The sequence below is a fragment of the Camelina sativa genome, chromosome 17 (genome assembly GCF_030686135.1).
Source record: "Camelina sativa cultivar CO46 ecotype springtype chromosome 17, ASM3068613v1".
In the NCBI taxonomy this organism is placed as follows: Eukaryota; Viridiplantae; Streptophyta; class Magnoliopsida; order Brassicales; family Brassicaceae; genus Camelina; species Camelina sativa.
In genome coordinates, this window is record NC_141896.1 from 35,158,978 (window position 1) to 35,171,889 (window position 12,912).

General features: G+C 36.0%; 2 protein-coding genes across 2 annotated transcripts; one reads left to right on the top strand and one right to left on the bottom strand.

Annotated features, from left to right (window-relative positions):
* The first annotated feature begins 4,351 nt into the window (after nucleotides 1-4,351).
* On the top strand, nucleotides 4,352-5,062 carry LOC104759886 (uncharacterized). The gene has a single exon (XM_010482764.2). It carries the CDS (start codon nucleotides 4,352-4,354, stop codon nucleotides 5,060-5,062), a length of 711 nt encoding a protein of 236 aa, XP_010481066.2.
* Nucleotides 5,063-11,623: 6,561 nt separating this feature from the next.
* Nucleotides 11,624-12,519, bottom strand: LOC147924746 (uncharacterized). The gene is made up of 2 exons (XM_087496933.1): nucleotides 12,451-12,519; nucleotides 11,624-12,355 (listed from the first exon to the last, which is right to left on the bottom strand). The coding sequence occupies exons 1-2, from the start codon at nucleotides 12,517-12,519 to the stop codon at nucleotides 11,624-11,626; spliced, it is 801 nt and encodes a 266-aa protein (XP_087353059.1).
* Nucleotides 12,520-12,912: the final 393 nt, after the last annotated feature.

The window sequence follows — 12,912 nt, forward strand, 5'->3', positions numbered from 1 at the left end:
AATTTATTTGAAAATCAACTTATAGTAGGGAGACATTGGATTCGTTGACTCGTAAATTAATTGGATTATTAAATGGTGAGGTTAGTGTCAATGTAGCCATGGACACCCATTTGTTTGACCTCTCTTGGTTGTAGAAAATTTCCACAAGTTGAAGCAAGACAAACCAACACAGTCTCCTTTTGAGCTGTACGGTTATATTATGTAATAAACTGGCATGCTCGTTTACACGATAACCTAAACGTTTGTGTTCGTTTATTCTAGCGAGATAAAAATGATTGAGGTGAGGATTTTCATTGACCTCTTTTGGTTGTAGAAAATTTCCACAAGTTGAAGCAAGACAAACCAACACTGTATCCTTTTGAGCTGTACCGTATTATATTATGTAGTAAACTGGTATTTTGAGGGAAAACGTACATACACGTTTAAATGATAATTTAAACGTCCCTGTTTGGTTATTTTAGCCGACGAATTGAAAGCAAAATTGGTATGAAGCAAGATAAAATATGACAATGGGGTGAGGATTTTCATTGACGTTAGAAGATTAATCCGACCTCTCTTGGTTGTAGAAAATTTCCACAAAAGACCATTCATCGACTTTTAGAGCATTTTTTAAGTCAAGTGAGATTTTTGGAGCATTTTTGCAGCAAAACGTACATACACGTTTAGTAGATAACCTAAACGTTTTTGTTCGTTTACATTAGCGAGATAAAAATGACAATGAGGTGAGGATTTTCATTGACCTCTTTTGGTTGTAAAAAATTTCCACAAGTTGAAGCAAGAAAAACCAACACAGTATCCTTTTGAGCTGTACGGTGTTATATTATGTAGTAAACTGGCATTTTTTACATAAACGTGCAAAAACGTTTAAAGATCACCTAAACGTCCATGTTCGTTTATTCTAGCCGAGGAATTGAAAGAAAAATTGGTATCAAACGAGATAAATATGACAATGAGGTAAGAATTTTCATTGACATTGGAAGATTAATCCGACCTTTCTTGGTTGTAGAAAATTTCCACAAAAGACCATTCATCGACTTTTAGAACATTTTTTTAAGACAAGTGAGATTTTTGGAGCAATTTTGCATCCTAACGTACATACACGTTTACACGATAACCTAAACGTTTATGCTCGTTTAAACTAGTGAGATAGAAATGACGATGAGGTGAGGAATTTCATTGACCTCTTTTGGTTGTAGAAAATTTCCAAGCATTTTTGCACCTAAACCTGCATACACGTTTAATCGATAACCTAACGTATATGTTCGTTTATACTAGCGAGATAAAAATGACAATGAGGTGAGGATTTTCATTGACCTCTTTGGTTGTAGAAAATTTCCACAAGTTGAAGCAAGAAAAACCAACATAGTATCCTTTTGAGCTGTACGGTGTTATATAATGTAGTAAACTGGCATTTTTGAGAATAAAGGGACATACACGTTTATAGGATCAATTAAACGTCCATGTTTGTTTATAGTAGCCGAGGAATTGAAAGAAAAATTGGTATCAAGCGAGATAAATATGACAATGAGGTAAAGATTTTCATTGACGTTGGAAGATTAATCCGACCTCTCTTGGTTGTAGAAAATTTCCATAAAAGACCATTCATCGACTTTTAGAGCATTTTTCAAGTCAGGTGAGATTTTTAGAGCCGTAAACGTTCATACACGTTTACTCTATAACCTAAACATGTATGTCCGTTTACTATAGCGAGATAAAAATGACAATGAGGTGAGGATTTTCATTGACCTCTTTTGGTTGTAGAAAATTTCCACAATGAGGAGTATCCATATTAGCTATTCATCGACTTTTAGAGCATTTTTTAAGTCAAGTGAGATTTTTGGAGCTTTAAACGTACATACACGTTTACTCGATAACCTAAACGTGTATGTTCGTTTATCCTAGCGAGATAAGAATGACAATGAGGTGAGGATTTTCATTGACGTTGGAAGATTAATCCGACCTCTCTTGGTTGTCGAAAATTTCCACAAAATACCATTCATCGACTTTTAGAGCATTTTTTAAGTCAAGTGAGATTTTTGGAGCTTCAAACGTACATACATGTTTACACGATAATCCAAACGTGTATGTTCGTTTATTCTTGCCAGATAAAAATGACAATGAGGTGAGGATTTTCATTGACCTCTTTTGGTTGTAGATAATTTCCACGAAAAACCAACACAGTTTGAGTTCTACGGTGTTATATTATGTGGTAAACTGGCATTTTTGAGTATAAACGGACATACAGGTTTATTGGATCACATAAACGTCCATGTTCGTTTAATGTAGCCGAGGAATTGAAAGAAAAATTGGTATCAAGCGAGATAAATATGACAATAAGGTAAGGATTTTCATTGACGTTGGAAGATTCATCCGACGTCTCTTGGTTGTAGAAAATTTCCACAAAAGACCATTCATCGACTTTTAGAGCATTTTTTTAAGTCAAGTAGATTTTTGGAGCCTTAAACGTACATACACGTTTACTGGATAATCTAAACGTGTACGTTCGTTTATTCTAGCGAGATAAAAATGACAATTAGGTGAGGATTTTCATTAACCTCTTTTGGTTGTAGAAAATTTCCTCAAGTTGAAGCAAGAAAAACCAACACAGTATCCTTTTGAGCTGTACCGTGTTATATAATGTAGTAAACTGGCATTTTTGAGAATAAACGGACATACACGTTTATAGGATCAGTTAAACATCCATGTTCGTTTATAGTAGCCGAAAAATTGAAAGAAAAATTGGTATCAAGCAAGATAAATATGACAATGAGGTAAGGATTTTCATTGACGTTGGAAGATTAATCCGACCTCTCTTGGTTGTAGAAAATTTCCACAAAAGACCGTTCATCAACTTTTAGAGCATTTTTTAAGTCAAGTGAGATTTTTATTGGCAAAAGATGCAAAGCATGGTCGAGAAGCACTTCGGTTGCTGTGTGGTGTGTCGAGCCTCGAAGTCAACTACTCACCCTCACGGCATTAACATGCCTCTACCGGTGTTGACAGCACCTTGGATCGACCTATCGATGGATTTCGTTCTCTGCTTACCTCTCTTACACTATAGAGACAGATTGATGGTCGTGGTAGATAGGTTCTCAAAGATGGCGCACTTATACCGTGCAACAAGAACCACGACGCTGTGCAACTTGCGAACCTCTTCTTTAATCAGGTGATCCGACTTCATGGTAGAAGATTCTCCTCGTATCTTCATTCGAAATGACCGCCAACTGTGCACTTTCATCAGAAAGACACAAGAAAATCCTGAAATAGGACGTTTGTATGTATCGGTAAGTACATCACTCTTACTTTTGTTTTAACTGTAACTTTCTTATACTTAATTCTTCATAGTTTTATAACTTAATTCTTCCTGTAGGATTTTGATCAATCATTTGGTAGTGACATCTCAGTTTCTAAGCCACATGGTGATACATGCTCAACCGCTGAAAAAGAAAGGACCAACAATTCATTTGTGTTGCCTGCTGCTCAAGATCCTATTCTGATCCCTACAGGAAGTTCACATCCGACTGCACATGAAACATACAAGGTTAGATTCCTTAATATAAGTTTTTAGAAAATATTCATTTATATTTAGGAAACCCTTCCTAAATCACAGAAATGATGAATATCAAGAATTTTAAGGATGAACTCCTTAGGAACGGTTCAAGAATAAAGCTATAGTTACTTGTAAATGTTATTTTTCATTTACTAATCTATTTATTTTTCTAGGAAATTGATCAGTATATTGGAAGTGATGTTTCTACGACACTTAATGATATAGAGATCTCAACAGCTGAAAAAAGAATAGGATCTATTTAGAGAATTTGGTTCCTGCTCCAGATCTCCTTCCTATATCTATGGTAAGTTCACATTCGACTTGAGGGGCTGATGATATATATGTGGACAGATATTTCAAGAACAAGGAAGAGTTGATGTTGAAGATGAGAAAGTGGGCACTTGAATGGAAGTTTGACTTCAAAGTTCGATGGTCAAACAAAACGAGAGTTATTTTGCGATGTGTTGATGATAAATGCAGTTGGAATTTGCGTGCGGCTAGGCTACAATCATCTGAATTCTTTGTGGTGAAGAAGTATTGTCATGAACACAATTGTGACACAACCCACATGAATGCCAACAATAGACAAGCAACTGCAAAATTGCTTGGGAGTTTTTACTGCAACAACTACGGAGAAAAGAAAGTTGGAATCAAACCAAAACAGATTGTGGAGTTGGTCAGAAAAGATCATGGAGTATACATACCATACAAAAAAAAGCATGGAGAGCAAAAGAGGAAGGTCAGAATTTGGTTAGAGGCACTGCTGAGGATAGTTATTTAAATCTAGCAAAATGGTTGTACATGGCAAGTGAAAAAAATCCAGGAACAGTTGCTTACCTTGAGTTGGATCCTTTGAAGAATTTCAAATACGTATTCATCGCATTTGGCCAGTCGATTAGAGGTTTTTCTTTAATAAGAAGAGTGATTGCTGTTGATGGTACATTCCTAAAAGGAAAGTATAAGGGAACTTTGCTAGCAGCTACTGCAAAAGATGGAGATTTTAACTTATACCCAATAGCATTTACCATTGTTGATTCAGAAAATGATATTGCATGGAATTGGTTCTTTAGGTATTTGCTCACTATCATCCCTGATGCACCGGATTTGGTATTTGTTTCTGACCATGCTCAATCCATTGAAAAAGCAATCTCAGAATTGTATCTAGCATCCCATCATGGCACTTGCAAATTTCATCGCAAAAACAACATCAAGGTAAAGTTTAGGAGTAAAAGCTTCTTGTCTCTTGTCGAATCAGCAGCTAATGCTTTTACATTTCATGAGTTTGAAGGTGTTTTTAGGGATATACAGAATTCTAATCCAAAACTGGCCAAATATTTAGAAGAGGCTGATTTCAAGAAGTGGGCTCGTTGTTATGCACCATCTAACCGCTACAATATTATGACAACCAACATTGTTGAGTCATTGAATTCTATGTTAAAGGATCCTCGGGAGCTTCCAGTGATTTCACTTCTTGAGACAATCAGGGATAACCCTTACAACATGGTTTCATGAGCGACGGGAAAAAATTGCCAAACACAACAAGCGTGCTACACCAAATGTTACAGATGAGATAGTATTAAGGTTCAATAATGCAATGAAACTAGATGTTTTTCAAGTGGATCAGCATGAGTTTGAGGTCAAATATGATAGGAATAAGTTTGTTGTTCACCTAAAGAACAAGACTTGTACATGCTGCGTCTTTGACATTGATGTTCATATATTTTACCATGTTTTCCCCTAAGTTATTCACATCTTTTGCATCTTTTGCTATCCATTTAGGCCATTATTGTGTAGCTTTAGGTCTAATCATGCATTAGAGTTTAGTTGCATTGCATTTGCATCTTTTCATGCATAATCAAGTGATTTTGGAGCTTAAGGAGCATGGAAGCAATGCTGAGGAGAAGTGAGCCAATCATGAAGGGAAAGCAAGAGAGTTAAGGCTGAAGAACCAAGGTCCAGAGTCCAACTCGACCGCACACTCGACCAGACACTCGACCGTGTGCTGAGGAGGACTCGACCGAGTGGAGAATGCATGAGAGAAGCCAGCTCGACCTGCCACCCGACCGAGCACAGGTCGAGATGACCGAGCCGTTGACTATTTTGTCTTTTAGTGTTTTTAGGACTTCCACCTCCTCTCCTATATAAAGCCTTGTACCTGCAGCCACCAAAGTGTGCAACCTTTTTAGAGAGTCAGAAAACTCTTAGATTCTTCAATATTGTTGGTTCCATAACTTTCAATATATTAAGAATTTGGGTTTGATTCCTTTTGCAACATTGTAGATCTTGTTCTTATCTTTCATTTGATGCAAGTTTCGAGATTTTATGGGTTTATGACTTTGATGTTCATCATGTGTTCATGTGAGTAGTACTTAGGATCTTGAGGATGGGTTAGGCTGGGCTGTGTTTGAGGTTCGTTTGCTTTGGTCAAGCTTGATTGTGGTAGAATCTCTTCTAGGCTAGATGTTCTTAATGCTAATCCTGAACTGAGAGGTTAGGGTTTGATTTCAAGCATCTTAGCATCACACCAATGTTTAAGGAGCATAGATAAGGCTAGATCTAGAGCTTACCATTAGGCTTGCTAAGAGATTAGAGGTCTTGTTTGGTATGAGATGTATTGCTTAATGCCTGCTTGTGTAGATTCTTTACTTTGTGAAAACAAGTCTAGAGATGCATAGGTTTGATTGATTCTTACCATGAGAGTGGAAGAAACTTGTCTTAGATTTATATGTCTAGAGATTAGCTCAAAGCTTTGCTTGAGATTTGTTGGCCAAAGTGTAATAACCTCATTCATTAGTCTAGCCCATGAATCCCTCCTCAAGGCCTTCTTTGTTTATTAATTTTTAAGTCTTAATCATGTTGCTTGCTTGTTGTTTGATTCGTTTTTGCATTGCTCTGTTTTTATTGTGTTGCTCTGTTTCCCGGATTTATCTAGCTCGACCCTGCACTCGATCTACACTCGATCGAGTGCTAGCTCGAGTTCATCCCTAGAACTCTTGTTTATGATTTGTAGTTGTTCTGTCTTATCTCTAGTATCATTCTATTTGCATTTCTGTTTCATTTACTCATTGTCCTGTTCATTATTGTCTTGCATTAGTTCATTAGCATATTTCTATTTCTGTTCTTGGTTCATAACTACTGCAATCATTCTGTTCTATTTTCATTTAGCTCTTAGTTCTTGTAGTTTACTTTCTGCATTTTACTTTTTCATCTTAGGATTGTTAGTGACAAACAATCTTTACATTTGGCTTAACTTAGATTCATATACATATCTTAATTGTTCGCAAACACTCATTTAGGATTGACACCTCTTATACTGCAACTGCATAAGGGGAATTGAAACACCCATCCATCCATTCCATATCTCACCATTGCATACATTCATCACCCACACCAAAAAGAACTTGTTTCAGACATTGAAAGGATTCCTTGCATTCATGCCATTGCTGCTGCAAAGCGTACAAACATGGATGAATACAAACTAGTTGATCATTTTTATTTGACAGATATTTGGGCTAAAGCATATGCTAAGAGCATTCATCCAAGTGGAGATGTGAAGACTTGGGTATTTCCAGATTCTATAGCTACATACTTCTGTGCTCCACCACAAACTAGGATAAAGAGTGGGAGACCTCCAAAAAGGAGAATGAGATCAGTTGGAGAGTTTGGTGTACCAGATTCTAAATCTCAAAGTCATAAGTGCAGCAGATGTGGTAGAGAAGGACATAATAAAAGTACTTCCAGATTCCCAATATGATGGTTTTTATGCATTTGATTTTTTACAATTGTTACTAGATTTATCCAGGAACACTCTACAGTCTACAGATGTAAACATCATAGCATATTGATATTCATAAGACATTTTCATGAAGGGTATCCTGAGTTTGAAAGAGTCCTTCCTGAATATTATAATTTTTAAACAAATGTATTTCTAAATCTCTATTGTGTGTGTGGTGAGTGTTTCTTTGTGGGGTGTGTGTTTTTTACCTCAACCCTTCCTCAATACCATTCAGTCTTTACCTAAACCCTTCCTTAATATGTCACCATATATATTAACGGTTATTACTAATTTCCCAATAACAGGCTTTGGTCTACTAGTTACTTTCCCACTTGTAAATTCCCGATGTCGCGAGTTTGAACCTCCTGCTCCTGGATGCGCATTTGAGGAATGCCATCCTTATTTTTTCTAATCCCTTCCTAAATGCCATCCTAAATATGTCACGATATATATATTAAAGGTTATTACTAATTCCCGAATAACAGGCTTTGGTCTACTTGTTACTCTGCCACTTGTAAATTCCGGATGTCGCGGGTTTGAACCTCCTGGATTCACATTTGAGGAATGTCATCCTTCTTTTTTCTAATCCTTTGTAAATATGTCACCATATATATTAATGGTTATTACTAATTCCCGAATAACATGTTTTGGCCTACTGGTTACTCTCCCACTTGTAAATTCCTGATGTCGCGGGTTCGAACCTCCTGGATTCACATTTGAGGAATGCCATCCTGATTTTATCTAAACCCTTCCTAAATAAATTTCATCCCTTCCTTAATCTGTCAAATACCAACCATTTACAAAATAAAAAAGTTTCACAAAACACACCATTTACTAAGTATCTTTAACATTTAAATCATAACTGATCAGGTTAGGAGGCATCCACCTCTTGGTGGAATCTGATTGTCAACAACTGGTGGGAGCTATCAATGCCCGATCAGTTTTGCTTGAAGTTCATGGAGTTTTATCGGATATTCTTATTGCTACTTCAAGTCTATCTTCCTTTGTATGTCGTTTTATTCCTAGAGCTGCTAACTCTGTTGCAGACTCTCTTGCAAAACTATTCTTTGTTGTTGGCGAACTCTTATGCCGGTTAAGTTTTCTAATACAAGTTTGGGTGAACCAAAAAAAAAATCATAATCCCAAAACATACAACATATGATTCCAATAAATCCATTGTAAATTTATAAATCTATAGAAGAGTCTACCATCTGAAAACAAAAATCAACCTCTAAACATCTCAATCTTCTTAAGTATGATATCATGGTAGATATCAAAGCATAACTTGGCGCTTATATCTTCTGAAAGCTCTTCTTGAAGTCTACTCATCATCTCTTCTACGCCCATTGAGTGACATTCCACCATTTTAAAAATGAATAATCCACAGTTTGCATCAGTCTTAATTCGACGAAAGAACCTTTTAGGGCACAAGACTTTAAATGGAGACAGATCAACTGTTCCTCTGTTTCTTTCGGTGCCTAGGAGATAAGGTATCATCTCTGCAATACACACAAACAGTTATCAGAAATATATCATAAGGATAAGATTCACATCATAATCAAATAAGTTCTTACCTGCAATTGGCATAACATGAGTTTTCACCAAGTCACCTTTACTCTCATGAGTTCGACAATCAAAAACAGTAATCTTCCTGAACTTGAAGCTTATTTCCATACCCAATGAACTGTTTGTATGTAGAGTTATAGGCAATACCATAAAATCCATCGAGATCCTGCCACTTCTTAGTAGGAAGACAAACCGAAGGCAACTTCCCACTCACAATATCAGTGACTTCTTTTGGAAACACATATTGTGATTTAAAGTTATCCTTCTTGAAATTGAAGTATGTAGCTTTCAAATATGAAAAGAAATATGGCCTCACAAAGGTTGATTTCGGAAGTCTCTTGTTGTGAAAATAAATGGGATCCTGGTTTCTTCTCAACCAAAGTAATCCCAAAGCTGCATCAATATGCTACATTTAAAAGAAGAAAAAGACTTTTAGTGTATTAGGAGAAATAGACACGATAATATTTGATAATCTGACATTCAGGATAGGATTCATGAATCCAGCCAACACAAAAGAAACCGAAACAAAAATTTTGAGCAGTACCGTTTCTTGCAAAATCATCCTCTGGTCTTCCCAGCAAATTTAACCAATGTGAGGTTAATGGTTGTGTATCCGTTATTATCCTGAAATTATCAAAAAACATTCTCTTATACTTGGATAAAAACTTACTTTTAAAAAATTAACGAGAATTGTTAAAACATCACAATAACCCTGGTCTAATATTTGAGCTCTTCCAAGAATTTAATTCTTCAATTTCATTGAAAGTTGGAGACAGGAAAGGGTTGAACATTGGATGAATAGCAGATGTGGCAGGGTTTCTTGGTGCTTTATATGGAGTAATGGTTGAAAATAATGGAGTTGTGAGCCGATTGCTTCGCCTTGGAACATGCTTCTCACCATCACTATCAACTTTTTGCTTCTCACCATCACCATCAACTCTTTGCTTCTCTCTTGGAATAACAATTTTATCTTTCTTATCCAGCTTTTTCTTTTTCTTTTCTGAAATCAAGATGTAACAAAGAAACGTGTTTATGAATGTCATCTTTGTACTTTTTACAAAAATCACCAATGATATATACAAAACAAACAAAAACTGAATTAAATTGACATACCTCAGGTGAACTAAAACACTTAAGATCGAATGATGGTCCGTCGTCTTGTGGATTCTGTTTGTCTTCTTTTTCATTATCACCATCATTTGGGCTCAGTCCTTCTGGTACATGATCTTCTTCTTTATCAAGACCATCATTTAGATTCTCACCTTCATCCGCATGATGACTTTGATTATCATCTTCTTCGTCATCACCTTCCTGAGGAAGGTTCTCTTCATCATCACCTTCCTGAAAAAGGTTCTCCTCATCACCCTACAAGCAAAAAACGTTTTAGAACCTTTATTAGCTTAAGAAGACTTTCCTATAAAATTAAATCACAGGAAAAAGTTGTATTATAAATCTTACATCAACAGCTGAATCGAGCTTCTGGATCATCTCCTCAGTGATGGTATTGAGCTTTTCAGTTAACTCCTCTGTTTGGGTTAACTCCTCCGTTTGGTTTTCCCTTGGAGTAAAGAACTAGATATGAATTATTTCACTAGTCAATATAATGTGTTAGAATATTTTAAAAAGTTCTAAGAATCATTTCATTTATCTCAGCAGTTAAAACTTCTGAATTTAGTTCACTTTCATTCTCTCTATCAAAGAACCATATTTGTTCTTTTCCAAAAAATTCTTCTTTCTTTGATTTGTTCATCAAAACACTGATTCCATTTTCAAGAATTGCTCGCACTCTTCCTTTGCTCCATTTGTTCTCATACCTAACTTCAACTTCTTGCAGCAATTGTAGCTGAAAAAAACATTAGAAGCTTTTCGTACATTGATTAAGAATACTTTCCATATCATTCAAAATACAAGTACCAAACCAATTCTTACCTCCTTAGGAATCTGAGTCTCAGAAGTCAGAGCCACATGCACTGTTTTTTGTTCAGTGGTAGACCTGTTAGATGGTCAGATCCCATCACCACACTGCAAATATATATCGTTTTTAGGAAGCTTTAGTGCATAATTAAGAATACTTTCCCTAACATTCAAAATACAAATAAGAAACAAATTCTTACCTCCTTAGGAATCTGAATCTCAGTTATATATTGTTCAGTAGGAGAATTGTTAGTCGGACGGATCCCATCACCACTCTGCAAATACAAATTGTTTTTAGGAAGCATTATTACATAATTAAGACTACTTTCCCTAAAATTTAATTTACAAGTAAGAAACCAATTCTTTACCTTTATAGGAATCTGAGAGTCAGAAACCTGAGTCACATGCTCTGTATTTTGTTCAGCACATGGAGAACTGGGGGATGGAGGGTTTGAAATTGGAGAACTGGGAAATGGAGGCATTCCACTATCTTGGTGTAGATCCTACAACACAAAATGATAACCGTTAGAAGTTACATGCATGAAAAAAATTTCTTAAAGAGAAACTTTGTTTTACCTGATCGTCTGTATTGGTAGGTTTATATCTTCCTAGACTCTCCTCTATTTTTGATAACCGGCAATTGATATCTTTGAATCCATCTGTAACAATGTTGTACAGTTTGACTAGTTTCTCCATTAGTGACTCTCCAGAAGAGGATGGCTTTAGTGTTTCCTTGTTACGAAACTAGTAAGATTTGATAGCAATATCTTCCATCACTGCACCAACATCCAATGCTTTTTTTCCCCAGTCTTCAATTGTCAAGGAACAGACTCAAGGATCCACAAGTGCAATGCCAACGGATATCCATGTAAGTCATATTTAGGTTTCGTCAGATTTGATTGGACATTCTTCTTCACTGATGTAATCAGAAGATTATATGCATCTTTCCCCCATGGATAATTAGCCAAGACATCCAGATGCTGAGCCCTCTTAAGGTTTTTTGCAGGAAGCTTGTTACCTTTGTACCTCAGAAGGAAGATGCATTCTATAAGGATCAGCATCGCAAGAGAGAACCTTTCATTTGCTGCCTCTGGATCATTTTCTTGTAGAATTTCCAAAAGATCTTCATATGTGTGAGCATCTTTAGTGTTAGCCCAGTTATAACGATTCTGCCGTTGATCTTCATCACATCTCCATTCAGTGCATTTCAATCCAGTGACCATATGGAATTCTCTTATTGAGAATCTCATAGGTTGTCCTCCAAAATGCATCCATAGTTCATTTTTCTTTGATACCTTTAAACTCCTGCTCAGAAAACATTGCACCATCTTCTCTGACATCATTAGTCCTCTGTTGATAACCTTCAAAATAGGTCCTAGGAAGGAACTCTTGATCCTCTCATACTCTACAACCGAGAGGATGCTTTTCACTTTTGTGATGCCATCATAGTTTGGAAACTGGTTTATCTTCACTTCTGATCTCGGTTCCTCTCCTATGTTGAAACAAAGTTCAGGAAGTTTGATATCTGTAGGGAAAGAATCACCCATATCCTGCAACATATAAAAGAAAGAGAAGAAACGCATATCGTGTCAGGAAAGTGATCCTAAATTAAAAAAACTAGCATCGCCATTGTACTCAACAAAACGTGAGAACTATCATCCCCTTTGAACTCGCTCTTGGCCATGACTATCATCCCCAAAATTATCATCCCCATTATACTCAACAAAACTATCATCCACATTGTAACCCACAATTTAGAATATATTTTTACTAGAAAATCATAAGAATCTACTAAATTTTTCACTCAAATTGTTTAAGTTTTTGTTTCACACACAATTGTTTCAAATATCACACACAATCATTTCAAATTACACCCAAATCATAGGAATTTACTAAAAATTTTACCCAAAATTGTTTAGGTTTTTGTTTCACACACAATCGTTTCAAAATTTTGGCCATGACTATCATCCCCAAAATAATCTACAACCCACAACAATTTCAAGATATTGTTTCATGAAATCCACAAAAACAACAAGAATTTAATAGAAACCCACAAGAATTTTACTTAATTTTGCATCGAATTGATTTAGGGTTTAAGAAAATCAAA

Bases quoted from the DNA above. Each gene is read 5' to 3' on its own strand.
- LOC147924746 (XM_087496933.1), bottom strand. From the start codon at position 12,519: ATGGGGATGATAATTTTGGGGATGATAGTCATGGCCAAGAGCGAGTTC. The intron at 12,356-12,450 runs GTTTTGTTGAGT...TATATGTTGCAG, and splicing joins AAGGGGATGATAGTTCTCAC to GATATGGGTGATTCTTTCCC.
- LOC104759886 (XM_010482764.2), top strand. From the start codon at position 4,352: ATGGCAAGTGAAAAAAATCCAGGAACAGTTGCTTACCTTGAGTTGGAT.